Source organism: Aphanomyces astaci (genome assembly GCF_000520075.1).
Source record: "Aphanomyces astaci strain APO3 unplaced genomic scaffold supercont1.25, whole genome shotgun sequence".
Lineage (NCBI taxonomy): Eukaryota > Oomycota > Saprolegniomycetes > Saprolegniales > Verrucalvaceae > Aphanomyces > Aphanomyces astaci.
Genome location: NW_009798288.1, coordinates 232,267 through 247,929, shown reverse-complemented (window position 1 = coordinate 247,929; position 15,663 = coordinate 232,267). Strand labels below are relative to the sequence as shown.

Sequence of the window (15,663 nt, the reverse complement as noted above, 5' to 3'; positions counted from 1 at the left end):
CATACTACTGTACTACTTACTACGTAGTACTCCGTAGTTGACCAGTACTTCGCACGTCTTTTGGTTAATCGTAGTATTAATACTAATACTAGTACGTAGTACTAATACTAACACTAGACGTAGTACAGTACTAATACTAGTCCGTAGTACTAATACTAATACTAGTACGTAGTACTAATACTAATACTAGTACGTAGTACTAATACTAATCCTAGTACTAGTAGTAGTAGTACAGTAATAACGTTACGTAGTATTAAATACCTTTACCGTATACTTAGCAGACTTCACCATATAACGTTAGCAAATTGTTTGCGTGGTACGTACTGTACTACTACTGTAACGTTAGTACGTACTAAAAGCTTAGTACTTCCAAGTCGTACATATTTTGCTGGGAGAGTGAAGAATATATTTAAATTCGAGCCACAGTATACAAATTCAACGTTTACCGTCCTCGATTAAATTCCCCTGGCCCTTTCATCCAAAAGCGAGGGTCTGATCCGTCCACAACGACGATGAGCTCGACGGCAACTGGAAGCAGCTCGTCCACTGCCGCCACGTCCAAGCACCCGACCGTGGAATGCGATGTCTGCGTTGGCATGACAATGTACACGAGGTTGGTGCGTGGACGATTGTTCTTCTCGACAGCTCAGACGACTATCGTCGTCCTCATTACGTAGTGCCATGCGCGATGCCAACGAGAAACCCATATGCGTCGGATTCAAAAGCACCAAATGCGAGATCGATCAACAGGGCTTTGTCGAGGTACGATATTACAACCAAGCATACAACTTGACTGGAGTTGTAGTTGCTGGAGAAGCGACAACAGGAGGCTGCTGGGTCACCCACACGGTCCAAGTCAGCAACAACTACCATCGACCAAGAAGCTCGCCTTCGCCACATTGAAGCGTTTCTTGCCGCTCTTTCCAACGTACGTGGCGGTAGAATCTTCATCCCGGGCCAACTATCTAGTGCACATCAGAAACCCCAGCCCAAAGTCGACGCCACGGCGCACGATTCCATCTACGCACCAGAAAAAGACTCGTTTCGGTAATGTGATTTTGAATCGAAATATTAATTTATGTATGTTGGGTATATATATATATATTGTTCTACAAAGTATGGAACTATAGTTATGAGCACTTTCCATTCATGTTGGTCATCATCACGATGATGGATGCCCCCCTCCATTCAAACGATATGACGATGATATGATTATAGGTACATGTACTGGGGCCTGACTTTGTACTCGAGCACGCCAACTAGTACGACTAGTACTACTAGTACTTCTACTACTACTGGTGACAAAGATACTGGCCATTTCAAGCACGTTTTGCCTCTGTGTGTCGGGGTCAGCTACTTGCAGCGCTCGAAACCCAGTTTGCCAGCCACGGCAGACGTCGCCAGCAGGTCCGTCCCCGCCCCGTCGCCATTTTCACGACCAGCCGATCTCGCGCTAACGAAAGCCGTCGACCCGGAGGCCACCCCGTACGATATATATATATATATATTCGATCGGCTACACACTAATTGTTGTTTTCGAGCCAACGTGCCTGCATTGTTTGGTGTTTGCATATGTATATATTTTGAATTTTTATTACTTTTTTACTCCAATTTGAAAAAATAAACAATAATCCATAAGGACCGTTCTATTATACTATATATATATACATACGGGGCATGGTGCATATATATATATATATATAGTATAATAGAACGGTCATATATATATATACCCAGAACGTTTGTGCGGATTCACCCAATCCATCGGTCGAGTGTTTTTTTGTACTGAATTTTGTATGGAAGCAACTTTGTACATCCATTGACAGACACTAGCTCAAGACACACCCGAATTCGATGGATTGGCCACTTGAATGCAGTGTTCTGGTTTTTGATTGGTCAATCGATTTGGTTCTGAGTCGATTCGACTTGATATTATATATATATATATATCAGCATGCGATTGAATATTTTTTATGGCTTATTGATGCTAGTAGGGTAAATCTCCTGGGCAAAATGACTGCTGCGTGCAACTTTACCGCCATGGCGATGGTCAAGTATGCAGATCGCCAGGCGACGAACTTCCCCGAGCGCTACACGCAGGTACAACAAAGCCGAATATCTAGTTGCTGGAGTGTATTTATGATTGCTCACATATTAATACTATCTCTGTCCGGAATTGCGTGCTTCAATGCCATATTACGGTTCACTGTATCGGTTTATACCGGTTTGGGAGAAAGTTATAACTTGACCACAGATACACCATACATACACCTGTAATATCCGATATTCATCTCCATGTTCAAATATTAGATTCTAAAAAGTTTACGTGTGATGCAGTGAAAATTCACTATCATTCCGACTTTATTTCCCGAATATCTTTTAGGGTATTCTGAATTAGTAAGCTGCATTCTCACATCGTTAATTGCCTCTTAAAAAATCCCTATTTAAAAGTGAACCACGTGGTTACACAAAGCACCTATCTTGATCGAGCAGCTATATTTATAAAAATCCCTTGAAAATGGCATTGAGGCAAGCAATTCCGGACAGAATTAGTATTTATTTGATTTCTCAACCGGAATATATGTATTCACTGTGACGGTATATATATATAAATATATACTAGTATGTATATATAAATAAATATTTATGTGAACTACTAATGTGGTGTTTGATGCTTGATCTCTAGTCGATGCAGAGGCTGGTAGACAACATGCACGTGCAGTGGGGCAGCATGACGAAATTGGCGATTCGCATTGTAACGTTTGGCGGAAGTAAGAAGGACTCGTGAGATAATTACCACGCTACCCATTGTATTTCTTGGCACGATCGATCGATTATTGTGCTTTTTTCCCCCAAATTTGCCTATTTTGGGGGATTGTTGACATCGCCGACAAATAGAGAAAGTAGAGGATTGGTTTCAAAGAATAAAGGTTGTGATGATTGGCTATAAAGAGTGATTGTTGCAATGCAGCAACAGAATTTCCATCAAATTTCCCAATTCTGCGCCGTTGGCTACAACCTCTCCGCAACATTTGATTGGCTAACAAATACAGTCTGTAATCCGTTGAAAGGACATAGAAAACAGATTAAATATTTAAACCAATCAGCGATAAGCAATTTCAGATTAACCAATAAAATGAGAATGCGAGATTCGATTTGTTGGGGACCGGCCAAAACCAATCAAAAGTGACCAAAGTTAGTAGTACTCCGGAGCACTAGTAGGTTAAAGTCAAACTTCACTTTTACGGTTGCTATTTTGGCACTATCCGGACTTTTTAGAAACTACATCCACGGAATATTTCAATTTTTGCGTGAAAAACTACTATTAATAGTAGCAACCAACCCTTCGGATAGGGCAAAAGTTTCTATTCTCTTACTTCGAAGTACGTAGAATATCCGTAACTTCGTAAGTTCGAATTGTAATAGAAATAAAAACACCGTTGGAGATTCTCTTAGAATGTTATGCCTATCTACCAGGAAGACAGATAATGCAACTTGAAACAATCGTTGAACAATAACAGTACAACATATGCAAATCGATTTGGTTACTTCCATAACTTTATAACCTACACACAACACTTGTAAGCAAAGCGACATACTTTAATTAAGACAACATCTATCTTAAATTGATTGCCAAGTTTTGACCAAGTTTGCTTGACTATTTTCGATTTACTCTTGTATTTCGAAGTCGTACAATTGCAAAACACAATGTGGTGTATTGTATATGTGGTTGTGCAGCATTAAATCAGCTATAGTTTCCAAGTTTCAGAGGTCGAAAATAGTGTATGACGGTGGAAATTTGGAATTTCTCCTCAGCCGCCTTCCTTCCATGCGTCTTAAATTGATTGTTTCGTTAACTTACTGTTAAACGGCCAATTATTACCCTCATTTGCTTTTTGGCCATATCTATATATTGTAAGAAGCTGTAGCACGCATTTTTAAAGCTGATTCTGTACAGGTCTCGTTATGTTTGTTATAATTAAATATATTTACTAGTATGATGAAGCGGGGGCAATAATTGGCCGTTTAACGTTAGTGTACGTTTGTATAAAATATGTCTTTTAATATAATATACATTAACCAGAAAAAGCAAGGTGAAATAGGTAATTTTGTATGCAGCGCAAGGTGAACCACCTTGCGAAATCCATAAATAATTCGGAAATTGTATAGTTTCAATTAAATATATCTTCAAGTTTGTGTTGATGATATTTATTTTTCATATGTCTGTCTCTTTTTGGAATTCGCAAGGCAGGTCACCTTGCGAATTCAAAATTGTCCAATTTTGTCCAATCAGATGCCGCGAAATCACGAAAATCTAGATTCATCACGTCCTGTTGCGATATATTCTACACTTGTGATGGCGGTTGATGCAAGGAGCATTGAGATAACTACGTAGAAGGTGTATGAGAGCAAGGTCATGCGATGTGGTATTCAGGACTCGGTCAATTTGAACAGGTCTACCGGCAGTAACATCACTACCGGTAGACCTGTTCAAATTGACCGAGTCCTGAATACCACATCGCACTTGCCTACTAACCCAATCAATGTGGTCATCCCTCATTCCACCATTCAGTCTGTGCCGGTGCCGTACACCTCCCTGCTGGTGTGATCACGTGGTTGCGCGGGCAGGTGGCGCAAGACGTCGTGGTGGCACCCATCGCAAGTACTGAAGTGGCTAGCACTTGCGATGGGTGCCACCAAGACGTCTGCGCCACCGCGTTGGCCCACCAGAGCCGCCACGGCATTGCGACCCAACCGAGCGCATAACGTAATGTTAGCTGTAATTGGAGAATCACACTGGATATAGTTGGAGTGAACTCATCAGTGCACAATTCTCTGGAGTAGCTCTACAAAATTCAAGCGTCCAAACATTTTAGAATTGTAACCTCTTCTGCCAGTGTTATAGCCAATCATGTGTAAAAAACGAGGTGTGATGGACTCTGATTGGATATTAAAAAGGAGCAAGGTGGCTCACCTTGCGAATTCCACAATAACGTTACATTTCAAGTGATGTTCCATCTATTTCGATTTAAATCGCAGGTAGTGGATAGCGTTTTGAACTCGTCTAATTCATAAATATGAGCCGAAGTGAATCCTCTACAACCTTACATCTTGTAGCTGGAGTTGTTCTTACGGTCTTAAACCGAAAACGTGGGTGGTATGGGACTTAGCGCCTGATGAAGCAGCGTGTTGATTTACTTGATTTGCATCTAAAATCAAAATTAGATGGAACATCATTTGAAATATATTGAACAACGTGTGAAATATACTGGCTGCAATATGTGACGAAATATATCGAATGTTGTGTCGGACGAAATTTACCAGAAATAACCTGAACTTACAGTTAATGGAAAAATGGTGTAGTACTACGTAGTAGGTGGTACGACAACATTCACAATCAACATCTCCGACGCCAGCAAACCTCTATAAACGTATAGTATTCCTTCACCTACATGAACCAGCTTCACCGCAAGTCGCTGAATTTTGAGTTCCTTCCACGCATGTGGGATGAAGTCAAGGCTTAGTCGCGACTCATGCGACAACTGTACGATGGGTTTCAGCGAAGTGATGGATGTCTTGCACCCACCAAATGTCAGTGTATGTTTAGTCGTCGGGACGCTCGGATTGGCCAGCTCGGATCCGCACCGAATCTCGCCTAATATCTGTGCAATTTGAGGTGCTGAAACCTGTTCCTATTTGTAGCGCGTGTACAGTTAGGCTCGAAATCCCTCGGTAACCCTGTTATTTGTCGACCATGTCAAGCAACATAAATCCATCCGCAGCTCGAGCCAACGTCACACTGCTCCAATCTGCTGTGGGCATATGAACAACCATCCGACATCTCCGCCTGGCAAGATGACGCTGCCGCCACGAGCCCCCCATCCTTCGGTGCCAGTGCCCCGCACCGACCACCCATCCCGACGCCACAGTGGCGCCGCATCTAGTACCTCCACCAAGGGAATGTCAACGTATTCACCATCTTCTCGGGAAAGCATTCGCCACCGCCGCAAGATGAACAAGAGAAGGCTTCGCGCAGAGCAAGCCGCTCGCACACAACGACTTAGCAGCGAAGTAGCGGCGTTGCAAGGGGACATCCGCCACCTGCAGATGCACCTGCTGTCCGTTGAAAAGCAAACGTCGTCTGCACCTGCGGTTGCTGTCCCCATAGCTCGTTTCGGCGAAACGTTCAATCATCTCCCCACCGTGGCCGAGTCGATTTCGTTCACACCGCTGGTAGCGACCGTCCAGGACGAGGCGACGGCGGAGGCCCAATTGAGGCACTTTGTGCATCGGTTTCAACACGGGTGGACTCCGGAGGCGTCGGCCGACCTCGACCACATCGTTGATGGCAACGTCGAGGTGGTGGACCACCTAGGAGCTAGTGTCACTACCAGCTATGAGCAAGTTGCTGGCGAGCCAATCACGGGGGTACGGCGCCTCGAGGCCACATGGAGACGTTTCTGCGACACGTTTCATGGCTTTCACATGGGGCTGCAGCAACTCGTGTCGCTCGAGCCGCCGCGGGAATGGCTGCTCTTGATCACGTTGACGTTGCAATTGACGAATGAGACCCTCGCGCTGCACTACCCTCATGTGGTTCAAACGGCAAAGTCCACCGGAGGGGCCAAGGCAATCGAGATCGCAGCCAAGCTGACGGCGTCGCCCCTGCGCCTCGACGTCCAGTGCCACGTGTGGCTGGATGGACATTTCAAGATTGTAAAAGTCCACACCGTCGTGGGGTGGGCGGCGGCTCTGTTGGCATGTCTGGGCGACCCCGATGATGTCGTGTGGGTGCTGACTTCGCCTTGCCCGGTTTACAACTTTCCCCAAGGCGAGTTTTGAACCGATCAAACCAGAACGAAACAAGTGAAGGCGAATGCAAGCGGCGAAAAGAAAAACTAGCTTTGCCGTTGGTGGTCTAACGCGAAGGACCATCCAGGCCGAAGACTGGGGCTGTCATAGATCCACGTTCGAGCGACTCAAGTACTATAATGGCATACTCCCTTGTTGCTCATTCGTGTACCTGATATACATGGTCACGTAGGATGGTAGAAACATCATAGGTACACACACGCCCGAACGAAGGACGATAATGGTAGTGTGCACATACTCCATACTACTAGTAGTTAGTATATTCTATAGTACGTCTAAGTATACCGAAGCTTTTCACATTGCTGGAGCATTCATATCAATCGATATGCAAGTAGTGATGTACGTAGCCTTCAGACCACGTTCTCCCACCTTCGAAAGATGTCGCATCTTGTACGAGCCAGCCTACGTACGTCACAGCAGCAAACTCCACGAAGCAAGCATCAGCACACACGAAAAATACTCCTCCAAACGACACCGTGTGATGCCAAAAGTGCAAGATCTCCATCTTAACCAAGTCGCCACCCCATGGGCTTCTGCCGCAGCAGTACCGAGGTTTGCCTCTTGACCCCTACTAGCATATGTATGGTCTGGAATTTACACTGTTGGTGTCAACGACAACACACAACCAGTCCGTTTTGCTTTGTCTGTTCCTTGGGCTAGCACGGCTCTTGGTTTGATCGGTTCAAAACTCGCCTTGGGGAAAGTTGTAAACCGGGCAAGGCGAAGTCAGCACCCACACGACATCATCGGGGTCGCCCAGACATGCCAACAGAGCCGCCGCCCACCCCACGACGGTGTGGACTTTTACAATCTTGAAATGTCCATCCAGCCACACGTGGCACTGGACGTCGAGGCGCAGGGGCGACGCCGTCAGCTTGGCTGCGATCTCGATTGCCTTGGCCCCTCCGGTGGACTTTGCCGTTTGAACCACATGAGGGTAGTGCAGCGCGAGGGTCTCATTCGTCAATTGCAACGTCAACGTGATCAAGAGCAGCCATTCCCGCGGCGGCTCGAGCGACACGAGTTGCTGCAGCCCCATGTGAAAGCCATGAAACGTGTCGCAGAAACGTCTCCATGTGGCCTCGAGGCGCCGTACCCCCGTGATTGGCTCGCCAGCAACTTGCTCATAGCTGGTAGTGACACTAGCTCCTAGGTGGTCCACCACCTCGACGTTGCCATCAACGATGTGGTCGAGGTCGGCCGACGCCTCCGGAGTCCACCCGTGTTGAAACCGATGCACAAAGTGCCTCAATTGGGCCTCCGCCGTCGCCTCGTCCTGGACGGTCGCTACCAGCGGTGTGAACGAAATCGACTCGGCCACGGTGGGGAGATGATTGAACGTTTCGCCGAAACGAGCTGTGGGGGTAGCAATGGGGAATGCACCCCCCGTCATTGGGGCTGTCGTGTCGATGTCCAAGAGATGTTATTCGAGATTTACGATATCGACTTCCAATGCCGCCACTTCGCTGCTAAGTCGTTGTGTGCGAGCGGCTTGTTTTGCGAGCCACCGACGTTTGTTTATCATGCGGCGGTGGCGAATGATATCCAGCGACGACGGAACCGCATCGCTCGTTGAAAGGTCCGTGGTGTTGGTGCTGGAATTGCGGCGCCGTGGTGGATCTTGAGGACCGGAGTGATTATCGTCATTTGGGGGCTGATCACCTGTTGAAGGGGTGGATATGTGTGAAGGCACCAACGGCCCTCGTGGGGGTGATGGGGGCGGGTTCTTCATAACGAGTGAATCTCGATATGTGAATAGTGTTACGAGGGGCGTACCCCAAACGGCGTGAAGTATTTATGTGCTCAGGGTGGCAAACAAGAACTTGACATGGGTCAAGTTATTATCAGCCTTCCACTAACAGGTAACACTACTTTACAAAGAGGGGGCATGATGAATAACAAAATTCCTAATCTTGTAGGACTGTATCAAGGGTCGTGTTGGACGTATACCAGGTACGCTGTTGTCGTCTGCTCGGCGTTCGCCATTCCTTTCTCAAACGGACGTGAATCGTTTATGTGCTCGACACGGGGCGACGAATAAAGGATGCCTACCGGAAGTGAAGTAACGTGTCACAAATAAGAAAAACGATGATTGAACGAAATCTCAATACTAATGATGAGCAACGTTGGACTAACGCTACCGAATTCATAACATCTTGTGGGTTTATTGTTAATAGGTAAGCAAACGCAACGTGCACCTAGCTGGGCATATGCGAAAACGACACGCCCATAACAATCAACTTGCACCGATGGATGGTCGTCGCCGTCAATGCATTCCAAGCAGCTCGCGGATGTTACCGCGGATAGTCCGTCTGGAACTCGGTCACTGCGTCATAGCGACTCAGTCCTCTTCCCGATCGTAACGAGGTTGCCCGCAAAGTGGGGGGTTGCAGGCGTCAGTCAGGGTGGTAAGGAATTGCGATGCCATGGTACATGGCCATCAGGTTTATCGTTTGTCGGTCGATTTCGACACGGAAGCCAAAGGAATGGCAGGTATGATTCGGCCGTTGGACATATGGAGGGAGAAGACGACAAAGTAATGGTACAGAGGGCGGCTGTCGATCGATGCTGGACCAGGCGAACTTGCTTTGGGGACGTTAAAAAGACAATGCTAGCTAGCCGTGCGGATTTAGAAACTATCTGCTTGTTTGCAGTGTGGCGTGACCAGGTATGTAGTTGAACGGTGTACTCGTACGGACCATGTCCAATTTCATATTCGGGCCCAAAAGTAGTGTGGGTAGTAAATCAGTACACCAACTCCCTGTTGGCCATTCCCGGACTTCAGTGAGCGTGTACTTAGGTGACGGAGTTGTCGATATGGTACAGTACTGTTGACCTAAACCTTCGTACGATGAGCATAGCTGAAAACACAGTGCGCAGGGAGTGATATATAGGTTGTGTTTATCGTAGTTTGGCAGGATGGCTCAATAGACAAATGGGTACAGGGGGACGTCAACCATCCAGTTTTGGGCAGCCCTACCCCTGTCGTGATTGGATGAAACGACGACCTGTCGGTTGTAGGGACCATATACTACGTAGTATCATACAATGTATCATGATCATATCATTTTCGTGTGACTTGGCACAAAGGCAATTTGGTCGTGACTTGGAGACTACCGTACACTGTAAGTTTCACTTGTGCGTAGCTACTGTACCGTACAGTAACTAAGACTACCAGAGTACTGTACTGGTACTGTACACGCACTGTACAACGACGTAGTAGTCTACTTTCTACTTTGAGCCTCTCGTACATACTGCAATTGACACCAATGTCTTGATATAGATAAGTACACAGACAGTACTGTGTTAGAACTCTTAAAGTCCACAACAACTGGCCCGGTAGCAACCCTTTCACAACCATTTGTGTTTAATCCCGCTCGTTGTTCTGAAAACTACTGTAAATGGTTTGAATGGACACGGTCAATTTGATGTCATTCGACCCAGCGATGCCCTGTCACATGTTCGTCAATGAACGTCGCAGTGGCGGAAACGCGGGTAAATACATCTGGGACACCGTCGGCGCACTTGACGCCAAAGCTCACGATTCCCACCAACACAATCTGCGACAGGGATAAGTTCGTGTCGAGATATGGATGGGCCACCAAGGGCCCTCCGGAGTCGCCATAACAGGTGCCAGTGCCAGTTACGCCACCAGCGCACAAGTGCGAGGCGGTAGCATTCCATGTCGTGTACACAGAGTCGTTGGATGCTGTGCGGATGCGGCGTTGGCATGCAGCATTCGCGATGGTCGTGAGGTTGGCCTGAAGCAGGTGGTACGACGACGGTTCGGACAAGGAGCACTGGCCCCACCCGAAGGTCACGGTGGTTGTGTTGGGGTGCACCCACTGCTTGCTTAGAGCCACGGGTCGCTTGGTGGAAGGAGCGTCAAGTTTGAGGATGGCTAGGTCTGAGCCCAATGGTGCACTTGCAAAATTCGGCATCGTCCACATGGACGAGACTGTCCGGACGTCGGCGTCTGTGCCGTCGATGGACGAAGTACCGATGGAGACATAGAGCACCGCGGGTGCGGCATGGCGGAATGTGACGCAATGCGCGGCTGTGACGACGTACTGTGGAGCTACGAGCGCTCCCCCGCAGTATGAGCTCTCGTTCGCACTGAATCGGAGGCCTGCCATCCATGGCGTGTTGCCTGTCGCCGCCGCTGTCCCGCCGTAGATCCGCTTATGCACGACCACCCTCTGACTGGACAGACGAGGGTGGACATGCACGGAAGCATCCTCGGCGAATGCTCCGACATTAAACGAGACGAGCGCTATGGCAAGAACAAGCGTCGTCCATGGCAACCAGCGTGGCGTCATGGCGGCAGACGATTGCAATTGTGGGACTGGAACCTGCTTAACAGAAAGTGAACATAATGTGCTAAATTGTTTGACAACGTTTTGTCGATATATGATTGGACAGTAAGATCTCATCGCCTTCTGATTGGATATAATGTATTCCCATATGGGCGTGTAGTACATATCTACTGTATCACACACACCATACACCTCGAAAGGTGAAATTGAATGCTTGATGCAGGCTTCATCCTGTTAGGCAAGAAGCAGCACGTGCAGCTGAGCGATGGAGAATGCTTCGCAATAGACATGTCATATACTGTACAGTGTGTGTGACAGTGTGTGAGGCCATGACTCCCTGATGCCAACGATGGACACTCGGAAAGTGTGAAACCAGGTTTTGCAATCGACAGTTTTGAAACCAAACGTCGACATCTTCAGCATCCGTGTTGTTATTACACGTGGGGAATCCATTTGTAGGACTTATCCTCGACCGTTCTACATAGCTTATGTCATACAAAAGACAAGACGCCAAACTTGGCAGCTTCAAATAATCACACAAGATATATCTATATATAGGGTATGATGGACATCGTCCAATCACGAATCGTTCCCATTGGTCAATCTGCAAGTGCTTGTCGCTGATTGGCTACATTATTTTTCTTTTTACTCACTCATATGCGTGCTTAGTTTATCGAATGGCGCCGAATCGGTGGAATTTGAAGGAAATTCATGGTATGAATCCATGGATTCATATACAAATTTCCATTACTTTCTTTAGCACTTCCAGAGATAGTACTATTTGTGTTGATAGGATTGATATGTAAATTTGCACGGCCAAAGTACTTTCAGGGAGTACTATTTGCGTTGATTTACGCGATAACTCCAATGTATTTGATTTTTCAACCAGCAAGAGTTTTATCGTATCAACGGTTCTACATTGATCATGTGGGTACTACAGTCCACCCACGATGCTGTCCAATTGATCGCTTAGTGCATACCTCGACCTCCTAACGCCCATCAAACATCCACACCAAAATATATATTATATATTTCCAAAATACCTGATTTTTTGCTGCGGAAATGATACCCCAGCCGTCGACCCAGGCTGGTAAAAGTATACGTTTTGCACCAATCGTTCAACCCCCATATACACATGCGACGGGGTGTTGATGGTTGCGATCGTCTCAAATAGTTTCTCTTCGGTCAACACCTACAACATGTATGCATGACATTTGTATCTCCAAACGATGATATATATATATTTATATATGTAGAAAACAACTGAAATACTATATAATATGTGGTACCTCTAGCCACAACGCATGGTACTGGTAGTGTCGCTGAAGCATGGGCAGTGCGACTTCGAGGTCGTGTTCCATCAACGTCGGGCCCAGCAAAGTCAGGATGGCCAGTGCCGTGCGAAATAGTAATAACACCCCGTCCAATAAAAAGTTATCAAACACCTAATAAGTCAACAACATACAACCGTCACAAATAGATATATATATTTGTGTTAAAAGTTATCAAAGTCCTAATAAGTCACCATACCCCGTCGCAATCATATATATCATATATACAGTACATATGTATGGATGCTATACTCCACACGTGAAGAACCACTGTGCTTGTGGCGGTTGGTTGCCCATGCCTCACTGATCAAAGATAAAAAACAATACATAAAAATAGTCGATTGATCAATATATATATATATAAATATGTAGATATATCAAGAGGTACGGTACCCGAGACGCCACTTCCAACGGCAACACTTGCAAATATAACGTTTGGAGCCAATTCATGAGAAACATGCTGGACGGAATGCCCAGCTGCATCAAATGCGTTTGCAGGCGGGGCAACTCCATTTCGAAGTACACGTCAAACCACATGTAGTAGTCGTCTACATATCCACATATATTAGAAGGGGATCGCCCTAACCATTGATAATTGAAACTACATATATATATATTTCTAAACATGAAACTATATATATATAAATATTTCTAAACATGAAACTATATATATATATATTTCTAAACATGAAACTATATATATATATATATTTCTAAACATGAAACTATATATATATATATATATTATCATTACGACAGTGGGTTGGATTCAAATGGAAACGTACTGGCCAGATCCACATCCAGCAAGTAAAACGTAAACAAATGCTCATGCACCATCACGTTGGCCAAGCACTGAAACGTCAAATATCTATATCACATTATCCGTCAATATTGTGAAATATATATATATATATAAATGTACCGATCCGTGGGGATGTGCAAACACAAGAGGGCAGCAATGTACGACATGCCTTGAATGTACCCCAAGTCGGGTCGATAACACGCATACGTTTCGAGTACTTCGCGGAGGTAATCAAAATATGGCCCTATTTATCATATACAAATATATACACATTATATATATATTGTTTCGCCTACTATTTTTTCACTGTAATGTGAAATATAACCCACCGCTCGTGTCAAATAGCTTTAGCGTTGGAAACGTTCGCGGTAAGTCTGTGTGAATCAACTTAACTGTGTGCTCGCGGCCGTCCAACGGTACTTGGACGTTGCCAAGGCCTACAAATAGAGTTTTATTGGTTCATCCTGTACTTAAGAATGTCCGAGCCAATCAAAGTGCACTAACGACAAATTTCAACCAATCATCGACTAGTGTACGTTGGCCCAATGATTTGGTCCAGTCAAAATGTTCAGCTTCAAATGAGTATACCATACAATGAATATGATTAATTTTCGAACCAGCTGCCAAGTCCAAATTTCAGCAAAAAAGGACATACAAGTGATTCGAATATATATATTTCAAATCCAGGTCAATCGAATATATATTTGTGAAGCTTTGTCTCTCCAGAGTAAAAATCGAATATATATATATATACTACTACATACGGGCTTGACTGGCGCGTTGGCGGTACAAGTGGTACATCGCAGGGGTAATTTTAAGAGAATTGCCAATCGCCAGTGGCCACACCTGCACATATACACATATGTTCGTTTTAGACTTTATAGAATCGAAATAGAATATTAAACTATTACTCTTAACGACAACATCATGATATATATATGTACCTTGGAGCGTAAAGAAGGTGGAATGCCTTGTCGCCATAACGTTTGCGCCAACGGCGAATCTCTCGATGCGTCCCAATTCTTCAAGATCCGAGTGCGCCAGAGCTACAAAAAACAAAAATACCACAATATATTCTTTTAGACACAATCGTACGAATATATTAATATATATGGTATATATTTATATATTTATATATCACGCTAACGTACCCGCTTCGTTCGACGCAAATCCTCTTCCTTTTGCAAACTTCCCGTCGACTGTGCCCCCATTCTCGACTCAACGTGAGACCCCGTGGCACTTACATAGGTAACAGCAGTTATGATGTGTCAATGATTTATATATATATATGATGTAAAGATATTAGTTGGTATATCGCTTTCGTGTTAATATATATATATATATATATATCGTACCGTTCCAGCACCATCGTAAACTTGTGCCCACACACCACGACCAACTCGTGCCCGCGGTCAAAGCAGTCCAATCGCTAATATATTAATTCACATAATAGTTGATTCCATCGATATTTCGTATACACAAAACAACAAATCACATTGTGGCTTCTCGTGGGTTCACAATTTTAGCGTCATGAATCGATGGTATTGGCGAATCCAATTTGAAGTGAATCGGATTGGCTATAATAGACGACTATATTCAGCCAATCAAACGTTCCAGCGTGATTCAACATAGTAGAAAGCGATTTATCACGATTTATAGTATATATTTACAAGATATCAACCTGTCAAAAGGCGACCAGAACTAACCAGCCTCCATATGTAGTCTTCGTGTATAATTACAATCTAGTACCTCGGGGGCATCTTTGTTGGTTGTATGACCCAGTCCACACGCGCCATACACGTTTAGTCCCCACGTAAGCTACATCCAAGAGTCATTCATCATGTCAAACACACTCACAAATGTCAACTATATTATATTGGTTGAAATAATATTTTTAAATATATATATATATATATATTACCAGCACATTGTGTTGCGTGGTCGCGACCGAATGGAAGGCCCCGCAGTACACGTGCAGCACTCGATCCATCGCCAAGCAAGTCGACACGTCGACCAGTTGGGGCACTGGCTAAACCATGAAATAGCGTTAGAATTTCAAACATATAATTTTTGAAATACGATATTTATATATTTTGTTTAAAATTTCCTAAAAAAGTAGATACAATTCCAAACGATGAAACCAAACCTAACATAGAAAGTGACGTGGATGGCTTCTATTGCATAAGTCAAGATATATATACCATATACGGGTGAAATACAGCATCCCCACGCATTTACATATACAGTAACCCCGAAACAACATTAGTAAATGCACTCTATACATTATTCCATTCTGAACGCAACTCTTTCGACCTAATGTGGAATCGATACAGGACGGACT

The 15,663-nt window shown here is 44.9% G+C and overlaps 6 protein-coding genes across 15 annotated transcripts in view; 2 read left to right on the top strand and 4 right to left on the bottom strand.

The window, feature by feature from the left end:
* The first annotated feature begins 429 nt into the window (after positions 1-429).
* H257_09866 (hypothetical protein) lies at positions 430-2,945 on the top strand. Of its 5 annotated transcripts, XM_009836242.1 has the most exons (8): positions 430-613; positions 678-762; positions 806-928; positions 980-1,047; positions 1,219-1,262; positions 1,308-1,485; positions 1,995-2,100; positions 2,687-2,945. In XM_009836242.1, exons 1-8 carry the CDS (start codon positions 513-515, stop codon positions 2,786-2,788), a joined length of 807 nt encoding a protein of 268 aa, XP_009834544.1. In that variant the 5' UTR covers positions 430-512; the 3' UTR covers positions 2,789-2,945. The 5 variants fall into 5 exon arrangements, with proteins under 5 accessions (XP_009834544.1, XP_009834543.1, XP_009834545.1 ...); XM_009836241.1 differs by having other exon boundaries at positions 1,219-1,485; XM_009836243.1 differs by having other exon boundaries at positions 806-1,047.
* Positions 2,946-5,823: 2,878 nt separating this feature from the next.
* On the top strand, positions 5,824-6,843 carry H257_09865 (hypothetical protein; the record flags this gene model as incomplete). The annotated part of the gene is made up of 1 exon (XM_009836240.1): positions 5,824-6,843. One exon carries the CDS (start codon positions 5,824-5,826, stop codon positions 6,841-6,843), a length of 1,020 nt encoding a protein of 339 aa, XP_009834542.1.
* A 712-nt stretch (positions 6,844-7,555) lies between these two features.
* H257_09864 (hypothetical protein) lies at positions 7,556-8,266 on the bottom strand (the record flags this gene model as incomplete). Its single annotated transcript, XM_009836239.1, has 1 exon — positions 7,556-8,266. The coding sequence occupies one exon, from the start codon at positions 8,264-8,266 to the stop codon at positions 7,556-7,558; it is 711 nt and encodes a 236-aa protein (XP_009834541.1).
* A 30-nt stretch (positions 8,267-8,296) lies between these two features.
* Positions 8,297-8,605, bottom strand: H257_09863 (hypothetical protein; the record flags this gene model as incomplete). The annotated part of the gene is made up of 1 exon (XM_009836238.1): positions 8,297-8,605. The coding sequence occupies one exon, from the start codon at positions 8,603-8,605 to the stop codon at positions 8,297-8,299; it is 309 nt and encodes a 102-aa protein (XP_009834540.1).
* A 1,558-nt stretch (positions 8,606-10,163) lies between these two features.
* H257_09862 (hypothetical protein) lies at positions 10,164-11,229 on the bottom strand. Its single transcript, XM_009836237.1, has one exon. The coding sequence runs from the start codon at positions 11,190-11,192 to the stop codon at positions 10,305-10,307; it is 888 nt and encodes a 295-aa protein (XP_009834539.1). The 5' UTR covers positions 11,193-11,229; the 3' UTR covers positions 10,164-10,304.
* A 755-nt stretch (positions 11,230-11,984) lies between these two features.
* The window catches only part of H257_09861 (hypothetical protein), a 14,944-nt gene continuing 11,265 nt past the window's right edge, over positions 11,985-15,663 (bottom strand). For 2 of the 6 annotated variants that reach the window (XM_009836233.1, XM_009836231.1), the window contains exons 15-27: positions 15,244-15,351; positions 15,072-15,140; positions 14,678-14,751; positions 14,474-14,561; positions 14,267-14,368; positions 14,087-14,168; positions 13,652-13,759; positions 13,443-13,566; positions 13,306-13,388; positions 12,914-13,068; positions 12,479-12,634; positions 12,233-12,381; positions 12,015-12,178 (exon numbers count right to left, since the gene is read on the bottom strand). In XM_009836233.1, coding sequence (XP_009834535.1) covers positions 12,124-12,178; positions 12,233-12,381; positions 12,479-12,634; positions 12,914-13,068; positions 13,306-13,388; positions 13,443-13,566; positions 13,652-13,759; positions 14,087-14,168; positions 14,267-14,368; positions 14,474-14,561; positions 14,678-14,751; positions 15,072-15,140; positions 15,244-15,351 — 1,353 coding nt within the window. In that variant the 3' untranslated portion in view covers positions 12,015-12,123. Of the gene's footprint in view, positions 12,179-12,232; positions 12,382-12,478; positions 12,635-12,913; positions 13,069-13,305; positions 13,389-13,442; positions 13,567-13,651; positions 13,760-14,086; positions 14,169-14,266; positions 14,369-14,473; positions 14,562-14,677; positions 14,752-15,071; positions 15,141-15,243; positions 15,352-15,663 lie in introns of all 6 variants that reach the window. The other 4 variants (XM_009836235.1, XM_009836234.1, XM_009836236.1 and 1 more) reach the window with 4 other exon arrangements.

Bases quoted from the DNA above. Each gene is read 5' to 3' on its own strand.
- H257_09866 (XM_009836244.1), top strand. From the start codon at position 513: ATGAGCTCGACGGCAACTGGAAGCAGCTCGTCCACTGCCGCCACGTCC. The intron at 614-677 runs GTTGGTGCGTGG...CTCATTACGTAG, and splicing joins GGCATGACAATGTACACGAG to TGCCATGCGCGATGCCAACG. The intron at 1,486-1,994 runs GTACGATATATA...TGATGCTAGTAG, and splicing joins GTCGACCCGGAGGCCACCCC to GGTAAATCTCCTGGGCAAAA.
- H257_09862 (XM_009836237.1), bottom strand. From the start codon at position 11,192: ATGACGCCACGCTGGTTGCCATGGACGACGCTTGTTCTTGCCATAGCG.